At 38.6% G+C, this 24,919-nt stretch overlaps 2 protein-coding genes across 5 annotated transcripts in view; one reads left to right on the top strand and one right to left on the bottom strand.

The window, feature by feature from the left end:
* The first annotated feature begins 169 nt into the window (after positions 1-169).
* LOC117994209 (suppressor of cytokine signaling 4-like) lies at positions 170-16,473 on the top strand. Of its 3 annotated transcripts, none has more exons than XM_034982096.2 (12): positions 170-448; positions 2,168-2,242; positions 2,897-2,990; positions 4,206-4,307; positions 4,701-4,768; positions 5,737-5,809; positions 6,269-6,344; positions 7,824-7,913; positions 8,743-8,857; positions 10,066-10,244; positions 10,841-10,958; positions 12,053-16,473. In XM_034982096.2, the coding sequence occupies exons 2-12, from the start codon at positions 2,215-2,217 to the stop codon at positions 12,166-12,168; spliced, it is 1,059 nt and encodes a 352-aa protein (XP_034837987.1). In that variant the 5' UTR covers positions 170-448; positions 2,168-2,214; the 3' UTR covers positions 12,169-16,473. The 3 variants fall into 3 exon arrangements, with proteins under 3 accessions (XP_034837987.1, XP_034837986.1, XP_069363889.1); XM_034982095.2 differs by having other exon boundaries at positions 10,838-10,958; XM_069507788.1 differs by having other exon boundaries at positions 2,897-2,991; positions 4,210-4,307; positions 10,838-10,958.
* Positions 16,474-17,075: 602 nt separating this feature from the next.
* Positions 17,076-24,919, bottom strand: part of sli (slit guidance ligand) — a 125,512-nt gene continuing 117,668 nt past the window's right edge. For both annotated transcript variants that reach the window (XM_034982107.2, XM_069507653.1), the window contains 5 exons: positions 24,758-24,887; positions 24,280-24,354; positions 22,939-23,012; positions 21,795-21,932; positions 17,076-21,200 (listed from right to left, as the gene is read on the bottom strand). In XM_034982107.2, coding sequence (XP_034837998.1) covers positions 21,093-21,200; positions 21,795-21,932; positions 22,939-23,012; positions 24,280-24,354; positions 24,758-24,887 — 525 coding nt within the window. In that variant the 3' untranslated portion in view covers positions 17,076-21,092. The remainder of the gene's footprint in view (positions 21,201-21,794; positions 21,933-22,938; positions 23,013-24,279; positions 24,355-24,757; positions 24,888-24,919) is intronic.

The following is a 24,919-nucleotide window of genomic DNA, read 5'->3' as shown; positions in this document are numbered from 1 at the left end:
AATTTTATTTATTTTACAGTAAATTAACAGAATGTTATCAAAAGTATAAGTAGTAGGTAGTTTAAACAAAAGTCAAATGCTTTGTGGTTTTAAATCAAGAAGAAATCAATTAAGAATTTAACTCACTACTAAAAGTCAACATAAATATCGCGACAGTCGAAAGGAACGTTATCAAATAAAAAAATGTCACATTAAGGAACTGCGTATTTTGGCTGAAGTGTTAAATATTTGTAAAAATATGTGTAAAATATTTGAAAACAATTATGTACAAGCATTTAGCAATTATCAAAAACGTTTGTAAATAATGTAAATTGTTTTGTGTGGGATTTTTAAACCTGTGGAAGTGGGAAGTGGAGATGAACACAAATCGACTAGAACCGCGAATTTGGTGTGGAATTAAAACGAAAACAACGAATATTACGACAACACTTTATTAAAATAATTAGACGTGAGTATTGAAAGTTTTAATCGATTTAAAATTATCCATTGGAATTGAGATCATTCTTCATGATCATTTCAAGATGGCTGCCTGATAGGTTTTACGATTTATTTTGTAAACTTTAGTGATTCTAGATAACTTCGTACTAAAATTGAAGCTATTTAGCCATGAAAACTCCAAATTACTTAATTTTTCGATAATTATTGCAGCTTTCTGTATTAGGTCATTTGAGGTTATTGAACCTGTTGAGACAAGACTGTATTTGGTGCAGCTGAACTCAAGTTTATTTTGAGCTAGTATTACCAAATTATTGAGCAATAAATAAAACTTTTGTTGTACCATAAAACCTTTGTTGTACCTCTTGTAAACATCAAACTAAACCAAAATGTGTAGTTGTAAAAAAAGTTGTGCAAAAGTGTTTAAAGATTGTGGACAGCAGAAATAGGAACGAGGAGGTATTCCCCCTCCCTCCCCCCCCCACTTGGCCAGCGTGGTAGACTAGCCAAAACCCTTCTCTAAAAGGAGACCTGTGCTTGGTAGTGAGCCATCATGATGATGAATTAACCTGACTCCACGCAGTCTCGTGTGTCCCACCCCTAGAGTGTTTTTGTAAACCAACCAGGCATTCCAAACCAGTGGTACATGCATCAGACGATTCAAAAGTACATACTTGTGAAAGTTTACTTGAATAAAGATTTTTTTCATTCATTCATTGATTCATAAAGCGTGAAGCCAGAAGCTCGCAAAGGAGGCCTTGAATGAAGCAAGGCCCCCCCCCTCAATTCCCTCCCACGTGAGCGCAATACTACAGCTTCATCATCATCATGATCAACCACACCTTTGAGAACTCAGGCGTGCAGGTTTCCTTACATTGTTTTCTTTCACTGTTAAAGCAAGTGATATTTAATTACTTAAAACACACATATCTCTGAAAAGTTAGAGGTGCATGTTCTGAATCGAACCCCCGACCTCTGATTAGGAGGCAGACGTCTCAACCACTAGGCTAATCACTAAAACTTAACCTTAAACAATGTTGGTCATGCAGTATATGAGGCTATCAACGACGTAATGACTTTGTAGTGTTAATTGATACCAATTGTACCCAATTCAAATGTATCAGAATGTTGTACACTTTTACACTAGATCATGAATCATGCTCACTCGTCGCTAAATTGTCTAATTTTCTTTGTTTGGACTCACTTTTAGTTTCATTTAGTGTTCCTGTAAAGTTGGTTTAGTTTATCTGTGAATGAAATTTTGGTGAGAATTTTTAAGATATCTTTTATCTCTACATAGTATAAAATAAAGTCACCTCCGCTGTCTGTATGTATGTATGTATGAACGTGTAGATCTTTTAAACTACGCAACAGATTTTAATGCGGTTTTCACCAATAGATAGAGTGATTCAAGAGGAAGGTTTATAGCTATATTATAATTCTCAAAAAATTAGAGATCCCTAGGGAAATTGAAATAATGTGAATTAGGTCGGAAAAAAATCCTCTCATTTGAGAGTTTCCGAGGCAATGACACCTCAATGACACCACATTAGTATCTAAATTGCACCCGTGCGAAGCCGGGGCGGGTCGCTAGTCTAAATTTATAAAAGGAAAAGGTGACTGACTGACTGACTGATTGTCGACTCAGTCAAAGTCAAGCCGAAATTTCACTCTAAATGTAGACGTACAATACTTGTTGCTGGCTACTGTAATGCTAATGTGTTGTTTGCAGATGGTAGTTCGCTCGGCGAACTGTTCATAGTTGGCACATCCAGCAGCATGGGACAGCAGGCCTCCAGCAGAAAGAGTGAGTTCTCTCTTTTTAAATCACTTCAACAATAGCTACTCAATTTGACACGAATTTTCTACTGGCAGTGTTACTTCATAACACCGTCAAATCTGAACCGATTTCTTTCTTAGTCTACGAACTATTTAACAGTTTCATGTTTTTTTTGTCAAATTCTGACTTACAAGAGATTATTCATCACAGAGGCTTAAATTATTGAGAGTAGTTGGTAGTTTTGAAAGTAACTAACCAATCTTTTTTTTTTTTCATGTACCAAAACAGTAGTTACAAAGTAATAATAAATTAACTTACATTGGAAATGCTTATCTCTAAACAGAGATTTCTTCAATAGAGATTCAAGGTTGTGAGTAATTTTATCTGTATGCTGGAGGTGACTGACTGACTGATCTATCAACGCACAGCACAAACTACTGGACGAATCGGGCTGAAATTTGCCATGCAAACTATTATGATGTACACATCCGCCTTAGGAGTTCAATTTCCAAAAATTCGTTCTTAAAAGGATTTTTGGAAATTCAACCCCTAAGGGAATTAAATAGTGGTTTGTGTATCCACGCGGATTAGTATAGTTCGGGGTATGAAGCGGGAGGAGACACACGCCACGTCGACCTGTCGCGTACTATAACTTTGTATTCATAATAAGCTTTGGTGCAGCGGCTGGCGAGTGCGGCTGCGGCGCGTGGGAGCGGCGCCGCTACGCCGAGTCGCCCAGCAGCGTGCAGCGCTACGTCAGCGCTGTTACCGACAGGTAACTTTCATTTATTACTTTTTTAGGGTTCCGTACCTCAAAAGGAAAACCGAACACTTATAGGATCACTTTGTTGTCTGTCTGTCTGTCTGTCAGTCAAGAAACCTACAGGGTACTTCCCGTTGACCTAGAATCATGAAATTTGGCAGGTAGGTGGGTCTTATAGCTGTCTTTAGGAGAAAAATCTGAAAACTGTGAATTTGTGGTCACATCACACATGGTCATAAACTAATAATTAGTATTTTCTATTTTCGAAGTAAGATAACTATACCAAGTGGGGTATCATATGAAAGGGCTTTACTTGTACATTCTAAAATATATTTTTATTTATTTTTAGGCATAATAGTTTTTGATTTATCGTGCAAAATGTCGATAAAATACGATTGTAGTACGGAACCCTCAGTGCGCGAGTCTGACTCGCACTTGGCCGGTTTTTTTACAATATTACTACTTTATAAGTTATGTCGATATCATCATCATCATCAGTCTCGTCGGTCATCATCATTACGGTCAGTCATCGGTCACTCACACTAATGCAGATGGCGAACGCAGGGTGCGGCGCGTGGGCTGGTGTGTTCCGCTCCCTCGCGTCGCGCCCCACTGACTTCTAAAAAATGCTATTGAAATGCGTCTTGTGGTTAACTTCAAGAACAACTATTTAATTGGCGTGTACTATAAGCAAAGAGTAGGACCAGAGAGGAAGCTTCATACAAGCGGCTGTAGGTACACTCAGTCATAGCGCTACTCACGCACACCGCGACGTGTCACGGACGCTCCGTGTGCGCCCAGTTCGATGGCGAACGGCAGGGCTGTGGGGCGTGCGCATTAAGTTGATACGTAGCGAGAATATTTATATATTACTTCCGAATTAGTTACGTGTAAATTGTACAAAAAATTGACTTATTATAGATTTAAGTGCCTAGCCATTGTTCAGTATGTTTCAGTTCGTCTAGAAAAAAAAAGGATAATAATCAATTGATGACGTCAGTAAAATGGCGGCATTAGCAATTTGCGGGACTTATATTTATAGTAATTTTTTTTCTTTAAATTTTTCACTTGCACCAGATGACAACCCTATGAGAATAGGTATAAAATTTTGAACGGTATTAGGAAGCTTCCCCTCTGTAGGGATATCTACTCGTGTGCTATAAGACAGCCACACGTCCCCGATCCCCATAATATTATGTAATACTAGTATATGTGGCGTGTGTTCAGATGGACGGGGCGGGAGTGCGTGTGCAGACGTCGGCGCTGGCGGCGCCCGGCGTGCGTGTGCACAGCCTACAGGCGGGTGAGCGACGCGTGCCACGATGACGGGTGAGGATACTGACCGACTTCTTAGGCGCTTTGACTTAGCTTACACTTATCTTCTACTAGCTGATGCCCGCGACTTCGTACGCGTGGATTTAGGTTTTTAAAAATCCCGTGGGAAACCCTTTAATTTTCCGGGATCAAAAGTGGCCTATGTCCTTCCCCGGGATGTAAGCGAACTCCAAATTTCATCGAAATCGGTTAAACTGTTGGGCTGTGAAAAGCTAGTAGACAGACAGACACACTTTCGCATTTATAATATTAGTATGGATCAGGCATCTTGTTTTATTTTATTTTTATTATAAGAGCCTCAATAGCTCAACGAGTTATAGGAGCAGACTGAAAACTGAGAAATAATTTATTTTTGATGTAGTCATTTACCCAATTATAATGTTCCAGTTTGGCAGCCGTGCTGACTCTGGGCCGAGACCTCCGCCGGGAACTAGATGCCATCGTCTTGAACAGTGGTACGTAAATAATTATACTCTATCCACCGAGAGAAGTTAGTATAGCGCTCTCTCTGTTACATAATCCCATACAAATGACAGAGATGAAAATCTTAGTGGGCGCTAACCATTTCGGTCACCAATCACAAACATGTATTCAAAATTCAAGCCAAGTGCGAGTGAGACTCGCGCTCCGAGGGTTCCGTACTTGGGTAGTTTTATCGACATTTTGATTGAGATGACAATCGGAGAGCGAACGCCCCGCATACCCTGTGCGGGAATGCGCGGGTGTACGGGAGCGGTGTGCAGGCTCGACCATACTAAAGGGAGATCTCCCACTGAGCGGTTGGTTGTGCTCGGTAGCGCCAGCTGGGCCGACGGTTGTATCTTGAAACTTGTATCTTAATATAGTCCAGATTGCAGAAAACTTCGTTAGTGCGAGTACTGTCGGCGGTACATTTGTTCGGGACTACGTCATGAAATGTTATCGATTGAACAGCGCCATCTAGTTGCATCTGTGGCAACCGCCACACGGGAGACGTGGGTGTGCGTGCCGATAACTTATGGCTGATATTTTTCGCACTGATTTGATTTCTTGAGCATTTTATTTCATTGGTTAGGCATATATTGGCACCGATTCTAAGCACAACCTAATTTTAGAGTATTCGCACCCTCTTCTTACTATTGTAATATGAAAAGGACAGAAGCAGTTTGACATTTCTAAATTTAATTTTTAGATGGTAAAACCCGTGATTTTAGCACGCACTCGCGAACCTACTGTTTAAATTTGTATTGTGCACTAAAATTTAGAGTCTTTAAGTGTGAAAGTCATATTCCGTTCCTTTTTTAGCATTAGTAAAAAGAAAAGGATGCAGATACTCTAAATTTAGTTTAGAGAGAGACTAGAGAATCGGGGCCATTGTTACGATGGTACGGAACCCTTGGTGTGCGAGTGCGACTGGCACTTGACCGGTGTGTCCCTGTTTCAGACGGTGACGCGAGCCGGGATATGAGGGAGTCCACGGCCGAGCTGTACGTGCTGTCCGTGGAGCCAAGTCGCGCGTACGTACTTCATGTGCCTGAGGGCGTGTGTGGAGTCCACCTAGTGGGGGGTCGCCATTCCAGCACCTTGGGACCCCAACGTCTAGCCGTTTGTCAACTATGTGGCCTGCCCATTGCCACTTCAGCTTCACAACCCGTTGAGCTATGTCGGTTCCTCTAGTTCTCCTACGGATGTCCTCATTTCCTCATTGATCACGTAGAGAAACTCCGCACATAGCTCTCTCCATCGCCCGCTGAGTGACTCTGAGCTTTCTTACGAGGCCCATAGTTAGCGACCATGTCTTAGTTCCATATGTCATCACTGGCAACACGCACTGTTCGAAGACTTTGGTCTTCAAGCACTGAGGAATGCTGGACAAGGAGACATCTTGAAGCTTCCTGGTTCCTGAACGCTGCGCAACTCAGTTGGGCAGCGTTCAGGAACCGTAGTTGAGTATAGATGTTTATAATAATTTGCAGGGAGGGTGAGTCTTCAGAAGGGGCCAGGAGGAGGGAGCGCGCTCAGGCAACCGACCGCGCCATCAGGCGGTTCCAGGTGCCCACTCCAATATTATATTGTTTTTAAAATTAATTATTTTATTATGACTATAGTCGACGCATTTTAAACTGAGTCGTCGAGTTATCAGTTCAGAGTGACCAACTGTGTCGCATACGTGTCCCTGAATCCAACAGTAATCTTCGTCCACGAAAAAATAAACTTTTCGTGGTCCCACATCATCGCACTGTTGCTAGATCTATGTCACCTATACCCCGTTCATTAGCATCATTCAACGCGCATTTGGACAATAATGCTCAATGGGACCCATTTAATGATGGGTCTATAATACTGGTTCAGGAGTTACTGAAGTACGCTGAGAGCATTGCATGAATATGTCATTCAATGTTCTCAGCGTACATATTCAAAATTCTTTGATCTTTTATCGTTTTGTATTTTATGTCTTTTTTCTTGTACCTTTATTTGTATTTAAATTTATTATTAATCATCTAGTTAGTGTAAGTGGCACTGCCGTTCTAATTAGATATAAAATAAATAAAATAATAATAATAATAAATAATAATCAGTCTGTTTCGCTTGCACTTACCTACGACCTATAAGTACGAGCGAAACAGACAGATAACTACACGACTCAATTTAAAATGCGTTGACTATAGATGATGCCCAAGACTTCGTGGATTTAGGTTTTATTAAAAGCCCGTGGGAACTCTTTGATTTTCCGGGATAAAAAGTAGCCTTTGTCCCTTCCCCGGGATGCAAGCTATCTCTGTACCAAATTTCTTCGGAATCAGTTAAGCGGATGGGCCGTGAAAAGCTAGCAGACAGATGCACAGACATACAGACTCACTTTCACATTTGTAATATTTTTTTAAGCATTATACTAACATAGTTTTTAAGCATTATCTGTACCTACTAACAAAATATGGGTCTCTGTTGCCTAATTAAATAAATAATTTAATTTAATTTAATTATTCCCGCGGCGTCGTCCGCGTGGATTACACAAATTTCAACTCCCTATTTTAACCCCTTAGGGTATGAGTTTTCAAAAATCCTTTCTTAGCGGATGCCTACGTCATAATAGCTATCTGCATGCCAAATTTCAGCCTGCTCCATCAAGTCATTTGAGCTGTGCGTTGATAGAACAGTCAGTCAGTCAGTCACCTTTTCCTTTTATATTTATGCACCTGCACCTGCATGCCTGAGAGTTCTCCATAATGTTCTCAAAGGTGTGTGAAGTCTACCAATCCGCACATGGCCAGGGTGGTAGACTTTGGCCAAACCCTTCTCACTCTGATGGTCAGATGTATAGAGCGCACTCTAATTTAGCTTACACTTAAGACAGAGTTAAAACGAGACAGCTATATCTCTCACATAAATCTGTCTCGTTTTAACTCAATCTTAAGTCTGAGCAAAGTCAAAGTGCGCTCTATAGATCTCAGCCTTAGAGGAGAGCCATGCTTTGCAGTGAGCCGGCGATGTGTTGATGATGATGACAATGGTTTGGTGTATATTTCCCAGGTGGTGTGTGGAGGGGAGCTCCGTGCCCTGTTGCTCCGCGCGCCGCCCTTGGAGCACCTGCCTTCACCCCCCACTACTGTACACACGCAGGTACGTAAAACGTTGCCCGTTTCTCTTTTTTCTCACTCAGAAGAGATTTATAGTCGACACATTTTAGAGCTATCTGTCTGTTTCGCTCGCACTTACATACAACCTGTAAGTGCGAGCGAAACAGACAGCCAACTCGACAACTCAGTTTAAAATGCGTCGACTATAGTAATGAATTGTTCTTCTTTTAGAGCTTCAATAGCTCAACGGTTAAAGGAGCAGACTGGAATCCGAAAGGTCGCCGGTTCAAACCCCACTCGTTGCACTATTGTAGTACCTACTCATAGCACAAGCTTTACGCTTAGTTGGAGGGGAAAGGGCAATATAAGTCGACGTTAATTGTTACGCGGTTAGTAGTGGACGCTTCATCACGCAGGTGCGGAAGAGGCATTACATAAAATGACCATAGAGTTAAAAAAATGACACTCTTCTACAGAAACTTAGTTTTTCCGGGATAAAAAGTAGCCTATGTCACTCTGCAGGTCTTTATCTATACCCATGCAAAAAATCACGTCAATCCGTTGCACCGTTGCGACGTGATTGAAGGACAAACCAAGAAACCAACAAACAAACACACTTTCACATTTATAATAAGGGTACTGATTATAGTATATTAAACTAGCTGCCCCGCCCCCGGCGAACTTCGTTCCGCCTAACAGTCTATTCTTTTTCAAGCAATTTTTAAATTTTTATCACCGTAAGGACCATCCTCGTACTTCAAGGAATATTATAAATAAAGAATAAGCGAAATCGGTTCAGCTGTTCTCGAGATTTGCGATCAGCAACACATTTAGCGATTCATTTTTATATATAGAGAAGATTATTATTTCAGGTGGACTACAAACACTGCTTGGTACCAGACTTGCAAGAGATCACAGCTTGCTCCTTCTACTGGGGCAAGATGGACCGGTACGAGGCCGAGCGACTGCTCGACAACAAGCCTGAAGGTGAGGGAATAGAGAGCGGTGGGGGGGGGGGGGGGGAAGGTTCCACCCAGACCTTTAATACTTTACCTTTAATACTTGTCATCTCCCAAAGTCACCATGATCCAAACTTCTTTAGCTTTTATAAAATAACAAAGGGTCTGGCACGCGCTGGCTCTCGATAAGTTTTGCAAGGACTCAGGAGTTCTTTGATAAATTCTAGCTATGTATTAGTATCATACATACGCTATCCAAAAATTTTTCTAAATTGACTCAGGTCTGATAGAGTTATACCGCCTGGCCAGCTTATAGCACGCCTTGAGCTATTCGAACCAGCGCGAAGTAAGTTTTTACAACGCCATCTGTTTTTGTGGAATGGAATTAAATTGACTTGATAAAATTCTGTGCGGCGCGGCGGTGCGATCGTCGCCTGCAGCGCAGAGAAGAAACTGATGTACAACTAGCCCACTGGGCCCATAAGCCAAGATGGCGGGCCCTAGCCGGTGGAATCCCGGCTAAAAGATCTCCACCAGGGTACAAAGTTGCCCTGCGCCTCACTCGGGTGAGGAGGCCATGCCTCGAGGCCCGTAGAAGACCCTGTCCTCGATTCTGTTATCAATTGATTAGGTCCATGTTAAAGGGATGAGGGTTCCATCCACGTTGGTAACCAATTTTGCGTAACCCGTGGCCCTACCGCGGTTGTTTGACAGCTACAATGTCACGATCGCAATCATCTCTGATTGGTTAATGCTCGCTCACAATGCATTGTTGCAACAAAAATCGCAAAAATTCAGCCAATCAGAACAATTGAGATTGTAATAATGATTTATGCAGGTTTTAGACAATCGCCCTACAGCTACAGTAACTGCTGCTCGATTGCGGTAGAATGACAGCTACAATGTCACGATCGCAATCACCTCTGATTGGTTGACGCTCGCTCACTATTGGCTACAATGCATTGTTGTTGCAACAAGAATCAGCCAAGCCGGATTCGTAACAGAATAAGATTATAATTAGTTGTTTCATACCTGGTTAGGTTAATACATCCCTTACCTATAGGGATAAGTTGATATATTTCCACTCTTACCCACCTTGATACCTTGGGGACAAGTGAAACAGACTGTTTCACTTGTCCCCAAGTAGCGCGTGTATCAAGTATTAACGCAATGTCGACTTGCCGCGTACTATATATTCTGTCCTTCATTCACACCACTGTCCAACGTTGTCCTCAGGCACATTCCTGCTCCGCGACTCGGCGCAAGAGGAGCACCTGTTCTCGGTGTCGTTCCGCAAGTACGGGCGCTCGCTGCACGCGCGCATCGAGCACTACCAGCACCGGTTCAGCTTCGACTCGCACGACCCGGCGGTGTTCGCCGCGCCCACCGTCACCGGCCTCATCGAACACTATAAGGTGATCCACCATTTTTTTTTTCATTTTCAAGTAAACTAGTGAAACATCATTTTGGCCGAAAATGGCCGCCAAACAGAACAACTGTTTTGAGGCTTCAATCTTTTATCGAGGCGGTACTAATTCGGATTCATTACATCACGTGACATGAGAAATTTACCTACAGCGCGGTGGCGCGCCCCTGTGTCTCCGGCACTTGCCTAATTCTTACCTCATCTAAATATATAAAAGGAAAAGGTGACTGACTGACTGATTGACTGATCTATCACCGCACAGACTACTGGACTACTGGACGGATCGGGCTGAAATTTAGCATGCAGGTAGCTATTATGACGTAGGCGTCCTCTACGAAAGGATTTTTGAAAATTCAACTCCTAAGGGGGTAAAATAGGGCTTTGAAATTTGTGTAGTCCACGCGGACGAAGTCGCGAGCAGAAGCTAGCAAGAGATAAAATTAACAGTACAGCAGAATTTTTGAATGACTTCCAAATTCGAATCTTGCTATTCTGAGACTAGACCCGTTCTCAGTAGTGAGCCGGCGATGAGTTGATGAAGTATCCTGTGCTAATAGGTAGTATTTTTGACCCCTCCCCCAGCAGGACCCCGCGTGTGTGATGTTCTTCGAGCCGATGCTGACGGCGCCGCTCCCGCGCAGCGCGCCCTTCTCGCTGCAGCAGCTGGCGCGCGCCGTCATCGTGTCGCACGTCAACTACGATGGTGAGTGTCAAAACATAGCCCGCGATAGTTTCACCGTGCCCCAAGCGTACGCCGTTTGGGGCCCGATGGAGTTATGTATTTTATTTTGCCCGCGAACCGTGGCCTAGCGTCAGGGCATCGGGAGCGATCCCAGAAGACGCAGGTTTGAATCCTGCCGGTTCCGCAATTTTCGATATGTATTTAAAAATTATTTAATTTAATTTTTAATTTATTTCGTATTTAGTAAAATCTTTTATTTTTTATCGGAAACAGTAGTTAATTCAACAAACAATTAAATAATAAAACTACAAATCAAAAATATCATCTAAACCATCGTGACAAGGCAGGGTGCCCAGAACTCTGGCTGCGTGACCTCGTTAAATTAAATTAAATTTCCTTGAAGTGTAGGCAAAAACATTATCATAAAAATCATAAAAAGTTGTGTATCGCTTCAAAGCTTGGAACGGGAAATAATAATTTAATTATTGAATATAATTAATGTGAGCGTCATTTGTTTTACATAAAAGACGCATACTCATAATAAAAGCGATCAGGATCCTTTTTTAAGTTTTGTGGAATAAATCAAATCATTTATTGTTTCAATAATGTTTTGGTCGAAATTAGGTCACTGATGCCTATAATAAGTTGTACACATGCGGTGTACATTGTGGCTAATTCCGTTGTACACAATCTCTAAACTAAACTAAAATGGCATCTATTGCTATCCCTTTCATTTATTATTATTTATTATTTTATTTATTTTATATCTAATTAGAACGGCAGTGCCACTTACACTAACTAGATGATTAATAATAAATTTAAATACAAATAAAGGTACAAGAAAAAAGACATAAAATACAAAACGATAAAAGATCAAAGAATTTTGAATATGTACGCTGAGAAAATTGAATGACATATTCAATGTTCTCAGCGTAATTTTGCTTGCGGAAAAGGATAGTACTAGATTTAGACATGTTAATTTAGTTAAGTTTAGAGATTGTGTACAAGAGAATCGGCCCCATTGTACAACTTATTTTAGGCAAAGGTGTTATAGGCATCAGTGCCTCAGTGCTCATAGATTGGATGTGTACAAATAAATGTTTTGTTGTATCCAGGTGTGGAGCAGCTGCCGCTGCCGTCGCGGCTGCGCGCCTACCTCAAGGAGTACCACTACCGGCAGCGCGTGCGCGTGCGGCGCCTCGAGCCCGACGCCTACGAGCCGCACATGTAGCAGGTACAGCTGTACTACATCCCGCGGGTCTGCTACAACAGCGGCCTGTGGCGCGTCGTCTTGCACGAGAACCAGTGAAACTGGGAACTGATCGTCGGGGCACGTGAAGTGACTGTGGGGCACGGTGAAAACAAGTGGGGGCAATTGAAAATTTATTGTGGGGCACAGTGAATATATTGTGGGGCACGTTGAAATTGAATTATATTAAAATGAAAAGTTTGTGATAAGCAGTGAAAATTGAAGTTCGGGCTTGGAATTGCTAAAAAGAAGCATCAAGTGTGTTACATATAAAATATCACACCCTAAGGAAACGGTATACAGATACACCACAGAATATACATCACAATCTTACATTATCATCACACCTTAGTACAGTATGCGGCAGAAAGTAATGCCTTTAGAATGACATTTCGGCTTTGTAGTGCGTTGTCTCTGTCGCTCATACCTATATGACGTTTTGTCGGTCCCAACAACAGGGACAATCTCGGTGTGGCATTACTGAAAGCCACAAAGCAAAATAAGAAGAAGAAGAACAGGGACAATGCTCTACAAATCCGCTATCTCCTTCTAAAGGTTGATGTACATTACTTTCTGTCGCATACTGTACATATCACTAATCTGTGTGCAACAAATATTAATGGATGCAGTCGGTTTGCATTTTAGCGGCCCGTGGAGCACAAAAATACAACAAAAACAATCACTAGTGACTGAGGCACGGTAATTGAGTGTAGGAACAGTGAAGTGACTATGGGGCATAGTGAAAATCCGTTTGGGGCACATTGAACTTGACTATGGGGCATTGTGAAAAGGAGTTTGGGGCACATAGAACTTGACTGTGGGGCATAGTGAAAATAAATTTGGGCATAGTAAAATGATTGTGGGGCACACTTAAAAATGACTATTGGGAAAATCTGTAAAACCTGTGAAGTTTATTGGGTAATAATTAAAACTGGATAACTGTGTAAATTGTTCATCACAAATATATGTATGTATTTCTGTAAAAAATGACTCCTCACGCGCCATTTTAACTCTATGGGTCAACTGTCATGTCAAAAGTACTGTTCATTTTAAAAACAAGGGCTAAAATTGTACTTTTGACATGAAATTTGACACCAAAAGTTAAAATGGTGCGTGAGGAGTTAAATTGTATGTGTTATATGTTTTTGTTTATAATTCTGTCTTCTACAATACATCATAATAGTTCTAGGTTTAACGCAATATAATATTTATATAATTATTGGACATATTTTCTGGAAAATGTTTCAACCTACATCAAATCAAACTTACAGTCATATTAACCATAGTATTTATTTATTCCATAAAATATCATATATTTTTATATTATAATGATTAATTATTTAAAATTATTCATTATTGTATCTACTTAAAATTGAAAACTAATATAAAAAGTTCCAAAAAATTTACGACTTTCTTGTGATTAATATTATGTAAAATATTACATTATTTTATTGTTAAATAAGGACTACTTAATATTAAAATTATAATTAGTTCCAAATATGTACTGTCACATTAATTAAATGTAACTGTTTCTTTACATAATAATGAAATTGTAAATAGAATGTGTTAATGTATAATTCAAACATTTTATTTTAATAAAAATTGTTTTAATAAATATATTCAGTTATCTAGCATTTCATATTTCAAGATTTTTCTACAGTATGAAAATAATTCAAATTACAATGCCTATTATAAGTCCCGCAAAGGAGATTGCCCGTGAACGGGCCCTCTCTTGTGGCATCGTGTCAAAACTTAAATTATTTTTTTAAAAATGTGTTATTTTTTACGATTATATGTTTTATTCGACTTTTATTTCACTCTGTCATTGAAAATGTCCACAATTACAGTAATAATCGTAAACATTTATTTATTTTGAAGAAGTATTAATTAAATATAACCTCAATATCAGCAACATAAAAAATAAGATTTCTTTATAACCAGGGTGAATAAATGGAAATCGTTTTCAGAATATAAAAAGGTAATTATTTGGCTACAAAATAAAATTAAAACCATGGTGACAACAATTATAATTGGGGGCCCAAAGCTCCTAAGAAAATGGGCAATCTCCTTTCTAATGCGCGTGGCCGCCATTTTAGCGACGTCAGCACTAGACTGAAGTGTCAAGCTGATGGTATATTTTTGTCGGCTGACGTCAAAATGACGTCATTTTGATGTTAATGAGACATGGTTCCAGTGACTTATATTTTAGGTGAATGGAAAACTTGAATTAAAGTTACAATATAAAAGTGACTGATGAAATGATAGTTGACATAAATTATAAAACATTGTTTAGTATAAGTCCCGCAAATTGCTGTTGCGCTGGAACCATGCCTCATTAACATCGAAATGACCTCATTCTGACGTCAGCCGACATAAAAATATACCATCAGCTCGAAACTTTAGTCTAGTGCTGACGTCACTAAAACGGCGGCCACGCGCATTAGAAATTTGCGGGACTTGTATGTCTTATTTTGTATAATTTTTAAAGCTTTTATATAAATAACTTTATTTATGAGCCTACTTTAAACTTTCCTATTGTATATGTTTTATGTTATTAACTATAGGTACTGTCCTGGAGAACATGGTTGTCGAATTGAAAATTGACTAAAATGAATGTTTAGTAAGTAATTATTAAATAATAATTGTATAGTCATAAGTGCTTACATTTATAACTACCTAGAGCTTTGTTTTTGATTTGTCATTTCTGTTTGGTTAATACTTAATAGCTATATTATACTAGATTACATTAAGCATTGCAAAGCTTACCTAAAGTTGCAATCAGAATTATATTACTTATTTTTTTAAATAAACCAAGTGTAGGTCAAACCATCAACCATCACAAACTACATCATCAACCATCACAAACTACATCATCAACCAACACAAACTAAACCATTAATCATCACAAACTAAATCAGTAACCCTCACAAACTATATCATCAACCATCACAAATTAAATAATCAACCATCACCAAACTAAATCAGTAACTCTCACAAACTATATCATCAACCATCACAAATTAAATAATCAACCATCACAAATAATATCATCAGCCATCATCGACCATCACAAACTAAATAATCAACCATCACATACTATATCATCAACCATCACAAATTATTATCATCAACCATTACAAACTATGTATATTATCATCAACCATCACAAACTATATATATCAAAAATTACAAACCATCATTAACCATAAAAAGGACAAATAAACTTTAATTTAATACTGTCTAGACAGATATAAATGTAACTTTAATTATAATATTAGTCAATAATATTACTAATTCAGTTGTATATAAAACTAACTGAACTAAATTGATAAGACTAAAATCTCCTAGATCTCTCTGAAAAAGGATGCATGAAATATTGCCATCCTTTTCAAATTGTTCTGTACGGAAAGAGGCGGCAATATTTTTAGTCATGCCAATTTAGTTTTGAATTTATGAGCAACGGAATTAGTGTAGAATGTTTGTATAGTAATAAATAATAATTAATTATAATGTGTATAAATATGTCTAATAATATTTTAGGGCGGAAACAAACTTACGACATTTGATCAGACTCGATGTTGCATAACGCGTGTAGAATCAAACCCATACAGTTGATTGGGTTGAGTATGAGATTTTATATCACTCATCGCATTGATATAATTCGAGCGTTGAAACATGGAAACGTACTGATACAGTTCACGGCAGTTATGAAACTTGTAATGAGGCGTCAAATGTTACCTATAAAACGACTAGGTATCTTTGATTTTACCTCAAATATTAGCCCTAGCCTAATCTTTGAGGAGGGTCTTTTCAAAACCTGACTATTCAACTTTGTGTTTTTGCATATTTTGAGAAAATACTTTTTTAGGAATGTAACTACATAATTATGTATTTAACCAGATTTTTTTGTCGATTCAGTATCAAATCGAGAGTTTCCTCACTCTAGTTCACTCTGGTATAGTCCATGCAAAATGTGCTCACTCGCCACTGTGTAAACTGTCATGTCAAAAGTAAGGACCCTTAAAATAAGGATTAAAATCGTTCTTTTGAAATGACAGTTGACACAAAGTTAAAATTGCGAGTGAGTTCCCATTTTTTACGCATTATACTGACGTAAAGTTGTTTCTTTATATACGTGATTTGACTCAACAAACGTCGCGTCGCATCTTGTCTGAGCGCGTGTCGCCTTTACGTTAATTTACCCTCATGTATTATGTCGAAGGCGGGAGTAGATCGCGCAAAGCGTACAAATTATATTGACAAATAAATATATGTATTTTAAAACTATTTTGCGTTTTGTTTTGAAATCCTAATTCTTATTACGAATGTGTTACGCAGTTCCCTCAAACGGACGGGCGCAGTCGCGCGAATTCGCTCGAATGCGCGAGTATACTCGAGCATTCGAGCGAATACGCGCGCCTTCTCGCGTCATGAAGCGAAATTGACGCTTCCATTCCATTCGGTGTTGTTGTTCGGCGGTGTATGTTGAGCCTTTTTTACGACTTTATACTTTGACTTTTAACAATGCCTTAAGTCTGAGCAAAGTCAGTGCGCTCTATAGATCTCAACTCTAGTGTCACTCAGGAAGGTTGGAATGCTTTATTGAAAAATATTCACCCCCGTGATTAACACTGAAAAATTGGAAAAAAAATCCCGTTGAGTCACACCCACATATTGCGTGTGTTGACTGAATATGCACTTTTCCGGGATGCTGAATTTGATAATGACATTTATTTTCAAATTAGTGTGACTCAACCGGAAGTTTTTCCAATTTTTTCAGTGTTACTCACGGGGGTGTGACTCAACGGGAATGCTGTGCGCTGATAGATCAGTCACCTTTTCGTCTACCATATTTAGGTTAATTGTGATGCAAAATAAAACTGCAATACTATCTAACATCCTCTTTTATTACATCAAATAAATTATAAAGTATAGACAATATTATTACTTTTACTTTAATAATAAGAAGCGCATGCATAGACGTTCGCTGCAACCGATCTATGTAGGTAGGTACTTAACTTAAAGCTTAAGTTTATGTGTAACTTACTACATGGGAGATATTATCTTAAAAATCCTTTGTTTTTATCAAATAATTGTAAGTAAACATTTAGGCTCAGATTAAGAAAAAAAGCAGACGAAAAAATTAAAATGCTTCCGGAGACGCTGAATTCGAAAACAAATTGATAACTTATTACCTAAAATCATTGACTTGTATATTACTTCGTATGGACAGGGTTATTGAACAAACAAAATGGCACCGACTCGTTGGTGCTTATGCACCAATGCAACCTCAGTGACGTCTGGATTTGAAACGGGTCGTTCATTAGTATCTAATAGGTGGCGCTGATTTATTTGGTTCCAAAACCGTGAAAAATTTTGTTCGCTTGGGCATATCTTGTCATTTATATCGATGCCTAGAATAGGAATCATAAAATCTTCATTTGTACAACTCAAAAGGTGGTTCGTGTTTGGGATTGATTTTTATTCGAATTCGAAAATTATCGATTTACTAGGTGTGGTGAAAAGCGTTTGTTTTGGTTTTATTTTTCTCTCCGGTACAAAATTTGATCGAGGCAACGATTGTTGTTCATCATAAAACTTTTTCAGATTGTCTTGTCCATTGGACCCGTTTTTCGTGGCACGTTTCCGTTAAAGGCAATTTATATAACTTAATATATATATATAACATAAATAATTAGATAATTATTTGTGCAAAGAAATATAGTTTTAAGATGTACAGAAATCTCCCTATAACAAAATAATACTGAAAAATTAAGGTCGTTAAATGCAATGTTGCCGTTGCAATGAAATATCTACCAAAATGGTAGAAAATAAATACGGAATGCTTGTAAATCAATGTTAAATAAAATACCTAAACAATAATCGTTCCTATACAATAAACCTTAGCTACAATTTACAATGGATAAGCCTATGCTACGACTTTTAGCAACAAAATTGCAATAAATATAATAAATCTATTTTTTTTACAAAAAGGACCTTCAGTCGTACTCCTATTTTATTATTATGGCTCGCAATATTTATAACACATAAGTATGTTAAGAATCGAGTTTATTCGGGTGTACCCATTGCCTTATAAAAACAAAACAATAGAAAAGGGCCCCGTTTAACCTGGTACAGTAATAAACTCTTTGTTGCTTAGGTATGTGCTACAGATATTACTAAAACTATATAAAATATTATTATTATTTCATCCTTAAACTATTTTTACTTGCTAAAATGTGTTGCGCACACATCTACAACTGCTGACGACATTTGATTCGGCAATAGACTGTCATACTAAGCGCGCGTAGAGTTAACACGAGACAGTCTGACGAGAACACGACGCACGTGTCTGATATAAAGGACCTTGAGTAATTCCTCAAAATCTCTCAACAATGTTCGTTCAAACGAAGGCTTTTGGGGCAATTTATTTCATACTATGGCGGTGCAGGCAAAATCATTTTTAAAACTGAGATAGCATAAATGAATTAAAAAATGTAATTAGTTTAACACTCTATTTCGACTTGGAGATATTTTAAGGAATTGGAGAACAATTGGTCTACACATTTTGCCCATGGTCTTTTGACTCTTTTGTCTCGTTTTAACTCTGAAGTCTGAGCAAAGGCAAAGTATACTCTACCTCCGCTTAAAACATCAAGGAGTCGCGTTAACACTTTGCAGTTTGCACTTTATGTTTCAGTCCGAACTTAAAATGCAAAACCACAAAATGTGCATATTAGATGTCCCTTCGCCGGCCCACTAATAAGGGTGATATCTTTAGAGCGCACTCTGACTTAGCTTAGACTTCAGACAGAGTTAAAACGAGACAGAGCTATATCTCTCACATAAATCTGTCTCGTTTTAACTCAATCTTAATCTTAAGATCTATAGATCTCAGCCTTAGAGCACGAGTCTCCTCGCAGAGAGAGAAGAGTTTAGGCCATAGATTGTACGCCAAGATAGCCTAGTGTGGATTGTCAGAATATTACATGTTAGACAAAGCTACCTGTTTTGAGAAGAATTAAATTTTTCATTCGATATGTTGGCTTAAATTAATTTTTAATTTTAACACGAAAAATGGCAAGAATTCTGCTTTTTATAAAATATTCAGATACAAAAGTGTTTAAAATAACTTTCAGCGTCCTAAAACTAACTTGTCCATACAAAATACTTAATAAACATCTAGATAATCAATCAATCATCAAATATAATTATATTAATACTAAATAGTACATCAAATGAACACATATAATATTATTTAAGGTTTTTAAAATTATAAAATCAGTAGGTATCAAAATGGCAGTTTTAAATTAAGTTTTTTTTTAAAGAAAATAATAATTCTAAGCTCTTCTCGAAGACGATATATAAAATAAAAATAATTAGGTATTAGACTTCATCAACTCTAGCAGTTCTATAATATGAGAACCTAGGAGTTAGGTCCTAGGTGAGAACATTAGCTTTTTGACAGCTCCATGCTAGGGTTACTAGAGTAAAAAATGTGCTCACAAAAAAGCTTTCAATGGTAGAAAGTTAAAAAAAAAGTAAAAAAGCCTCCAGGGCCAGAATATACAACGGATAAATTATATTTTAGGGTAATATTACTTATTGCTTACCCTTATTTATATAAATGTAAACTCAAAGCGTAATATCCACCACGAATAAAAATACGCTAGTGTCAATTAACAGCAAAAATAAATAAATAATAATCAATCTATCTGTAATCAGTCGGTAAGTTACTTAGCATCGGCATTTTTGTCAAAAATATTATATAAGTAGTCCGTACAAAATGACTTTCACGCACCATTTTAACTGTATGGGTCAACTGTCATGTCAAAAGTACCTCACCTTCACAGGCTCACCTTTAAAATAAGGACCGAAATCGTACTTTTGATATCAAATTTGACTCATAAAATTAAAATGGCGCGTGACGCATTATACAACTTTTTGAAAAATAATGTTGCTAAGTAACCTAACGACAGATTACATATAGGATTGATTATTATTATTAATTTCTGAACGTTCCACCTGTCATAAGGACATAATATAATCACATAATGTGACGTCATGTCACATTCAACATGGTGGGCAGGACAAATTCAACATGAAGGGCATGACAAAAATACAATGTGAGCTAAGTTCTAGCTTGGCATAGCTCACGATGGAAACCACGCTTACGCTGGCTGTTAAATAAATGCAATAATCCTTAACTTGGAGTATATTTATGTTTTAACTTAATAACATATTATAGTGTAATGGGGTATATTATTAGGTCTAGGTTTCGTACATACAAAATCTCTATAAAAACGAGGTCTAAAGTTAGACCTGTCTGTAGAGTCTGTTATTTTAGGTCGTCTTTTTTTAATAAATCATTTTCAGGGTTAAGTATTTATTTTTTATATTATTTAATTTATACTTAGGTTTATAGCTAAATGATTGAAAATTATTGCGAATTAGGCCGGTGTTTAATGCGGTAGTAATAAATGAATACGGGGTAAAAATACCCTTTGTGTTGCCATATTAAAATTTCCATTTACGAATTTTGTCTATATTTTTAATGCAATAAAAGATTTAAGAAATGTTATGAATTATTGTCTATTGGAATTTCGTTGATCGTTTATACAAAATATTGGTTATTATGTACTTATGTAAGTATTGTTACTTTATTCGAAATGGATGGATACTATATGTTACAAATCGTAGCTGTATGTTATTTTTAGCATATTGCAATTTGTAACGGTCTGTATGGTTTTGTATGGATGATAAGATTGGATGTATTTGTATGGTTTATATATCGCATAATATAATTGTTTACGAATACGAGTACCTATATTTGTATGATAGCTACTATAATACTTAGGTACTTATTTGTATGGTACATTACACTTGTATGGCGCGTTTGTATGGATTCAGTGCAAGAAGGGAGTGTTACGAGGGCACTTCTTGCCGCACGCGCATTTCCTCACTATCTCTATGTCTTTGGTGTAGCGGGTGCCGTCCGCGCAGACCAGGCGGATCTGAAACGAAATAGATAGATCAATAAATAGATAGACAGATAAATAGATAGACAGATAAATAAATAGATAGACAAATAAATAGATCGTTAGATAAATAGATAGACAGATAAATAGTTTTATAGATAAATAGATAGACAGATAAATAGATAGACAGATAAATAGATTGTTAGATAAATAGATAGAGAGATAGATCAATAGATAAATAGAAAGTCTTTACTCTACACAAAACTGGAAAACAGGAAGTTAAAAACTATACCTTTCTCACGGAGTCGAGCTAAGATGTATAGTACGCGACATGAGACGGGAATCGGGAGGGAACGCCCCGCACACCCGCGAAGCCCCCGCGCCAACCCGGTGCGGGCGAGTGCGGGTGATGTATGGGTGTGCGGGGCGTTCCCCCGCCTCATACCCCTGCCATTTCAACCTGTCGCGTACTATAGGTAGGTATAACTGCTCTCTCTCGCACAATTATTGTAAAATGAAAAGTACGTACTATGGTTGTGATTGGTTAGTGGGTGTAACCATTCCCTAAAACTGTAAGACACGAGCCTTCTGTCATAACTCGGTCGAGAGGACCTTATGTGAGTACATTACCTTCCTCTTCTTGGTCTTCCTCGGCGCGCAGCATGCGGCCTTGCCGCACGAGTGCCCACTGGTGGACAAGCAGCGCGCGCCGCGAACCGCGCGCCGACTTCGGCACGAGCCTTCTGTTATGAACTCGCGGGTGGCTTCCTGGAATTATTATCATCATCATGATCAACCCATAGCCGGCTCACTACAGAACAGGTCTCTTCCCAGAGTGAGAAGGGTTTTGGCCATAGTCTACCACGCTAGCCAAGTGCGGATTGGTAGACTTCACACACCTTTTAGCACATTATGGACTCTCAGGCATGCAGGTTTCCTCACGATGTTTTCCTTCACCGTTAAAGCAAGTGATATTTAATTAATTAAAACGCACATAACTCCGAAAAAGTTAGAGTTATGCGTGCACGGGATCGAACCCCCGACTTCCGATTAGAAGGCGGACGTCCTAGCCACTAGCCTATTACAGCTGGAAAAATAGTTGGATCTAAATATTTATAAAAGTATACAGTGACTGACTGACTGATCTATCAACGCACATCTCAAACTACTGGACGGATCCGGCTGAAAGAATAGTTTGAAAATTGAAAATACTAATTTTTAGTTCATGACCACAATTTAAATTATTTGTGTGACCACAAATTCACGGTTTTCAGATTTTCCGCCTAATGTCACCCATAAGACCTACCTACCTGCCAAATAACATGATTCTGGGTCAACGGGAAGTACCCTGTAGGTTTCTTGATAGACCGACAGACAGACAACAAAGTGATCCTATTTCCGTTCCGCTTTTGCTTTTGAGGTACGGAACTCTCAAAACGATAGTTCAAACGCTCAAATACTTCATGATTGAGTATACTTATTTGACAAAACTTACTTTTCGACAGTTTAAGCTATAACAGAATGGGAAGTTAGGGATGGCTCAAAGCGGAAAAGGGGTAGACAAAGGAAACGCTGGGTAGACGATATAAAGCAGGCAGCGGGATCACTATGGACAAGAGAAGCACAAAACAGACTCTTATGGAAAAACCTAGAGGAGGCCTATGCGTCAGAAGACGCGCTGATCGGAAAGAACTAGAGTGCGAGATTTAAATTATGTAATTTATTATGTAATTTTTAAATGTAAATATCAGTAATAAAGGTTTTATTTATTTACTTTTCGACAAGCCGGTCCGTTGGGTGGTGGTTGCGCAGGAGTCTCTTCGGGATACTGCTTCTGTGGCGGCGCGGCTGAGGAACAAACTACGTTAGCTAGCAGGTATTGTATTCAATTAATAAAATTTTATTAATTGAATACAATTAATTCAAAGGGGTAATGGTGCCAGCATCTTGGGTACAATGCCTCGCTGCGGTGGTCTCGATGAGGTTTTAGATTTAATTTAATTTATTTTAGTTTTAATTTAAAGTTTTTTTTTTTAGATTTAAGTTTATTAATAGTTTATTTAATAAATTTGTTATATAATTAAATTCTGATTGAACAAAAAAAAAAAAAAAAATTAATAAAACGATGAAAGTATAAAATCTAAATATATAAAAGGAAAAGGTGACTGATTGACTGATCTATCAACGCACAGCTCAAACTACTGGACGGATCGGGCTGAAATTTGGCATGCAGATAGCTATTATGATGTAGGCATCCGCTAAGAAAGGATTTTTGAAAATTCAACCCTTAAGGGGTGAAATAGAGGTTTGAAATTTGTGTAGTCCACGCGGACGAAGTCGCGAGCATAAGCTAGTCTATTTATAAAAACAAAAGCTAATATTATGATCATCATCATCATCAACCGATAGACGTCCACAGCTGGACATAGGTCTCTTGTAGGGACTTCCACACGCCACGGTCTTGCGCCGCCGCCATCCAGCGGCTCCCTGCGACTCGCCTGATGTCGTCCGTCTACCTAGTGGGGGTCTTCCAACGCTGCGTCTTCCGGTGCGAGGTCGCCATTCCAGCACCTTGGGACCCCAACGTCTATCGGTTATACGAACTATGTGCCCTGCCCATTGGCACTCAGCTTCGCAACCCGTTGACAACATTATGATAAAAGGGAAGTATTAAACCATTGCCGTGTGGTGTCGGCAGATATGTACCCGTAGTACAAGATTTTACGTCTCACCAAACCAAACCAAATTCGAGAGTCGAAATACTTCCGCGTTACAGTAAAATGGACCTAAACAGCCTTGAATTGAAGTCAAATATTCAATGCCACTGATTTTAATTTCGCAATGTATCCGCTTGGAGCGCTGGCTGTAGAAGTGTAGACAAACTTGAACTTTAAAACAAGGCATTTAAGATCCAGTTTACTGTAACGCGGAAGTATTTCGACTCTCGAATTTGGTTTGGTTTGGTGAGACGTAAATCTTGTACTACGGGTACAGACTGATTAGTGACAGAGACAACGCTCTACAAAACCGAAATGTCATTTTAAAGGCCGATGTACATTACTTTCGGCCGCGTACTGTAAATACCTACCTAGATTGGGTATAAAGAGAAGATTACCTGGCGACGCTTGCACGTTGCTGATGATCTGTTTGCGCGGCGGCAGTTTCCCTTGAGTTATCACGGGGGCGCCACCTGGAGCATACAAAATATTAAGTATGTATATGTTAAAGCGATTTTTTAAGAATATTTTTTATGTAAAACGTCACGTGCGTGAATATTTTAGCTTGTACACATCAAATGCATTTAGTGTGAACACATATTATTTTAATGTAGATAACGGATAGGTACATACCATGATTAATTTGATGTTATTATTTGTCGATATTTCAACCCAATTGCACGGGACTCGACGGCCGGGACGGGTCCCATCGTGGTCACCCGTCGAAATTGGGTTGAAATATCGACAAATAAAAACATCAAATTAATCGCGGTATGTAGCCGTTATCTACATTAAAACCACGAAATAAGCTTAAAATCATTAGTATGAAACACGTCAAATGCATTTAGCGTGAACCGAGGTCCCACAAGTACTCACCGATAGAAGTGCGCAGTTCACACTGGGCTCCAGCAGTGCCGGCTCTGCAGCGGCACGTGTAGTCAGACCTGGATCCAGCTTCTCTCACGCAGCGGCCTCCGCGGGCGCAGGGGTTGGGCACGCAGGGGTCCTGGCGATTGGGATACAATGATTAATAACATT

The sequence above is a fragment of the Maniola hyperantus genome, chromosome 26 (assembly GCF_902806685.2).
Source record: "Maniola hyperantus chromosome 26, iAphHyp1.2, whole genome shotgun sequence".
NCBI classification, from domain to species: Eukaryota; Metazoa; Arthropoda; class Insecta; order Lepidoptera; family Nymphalidae; genus Maniola; species Maniola hyperantus.
Note: the sequence above shows the minus strand (reverse complement) of the source record. Positions and strands in the feature narration are given on the sequence as shown.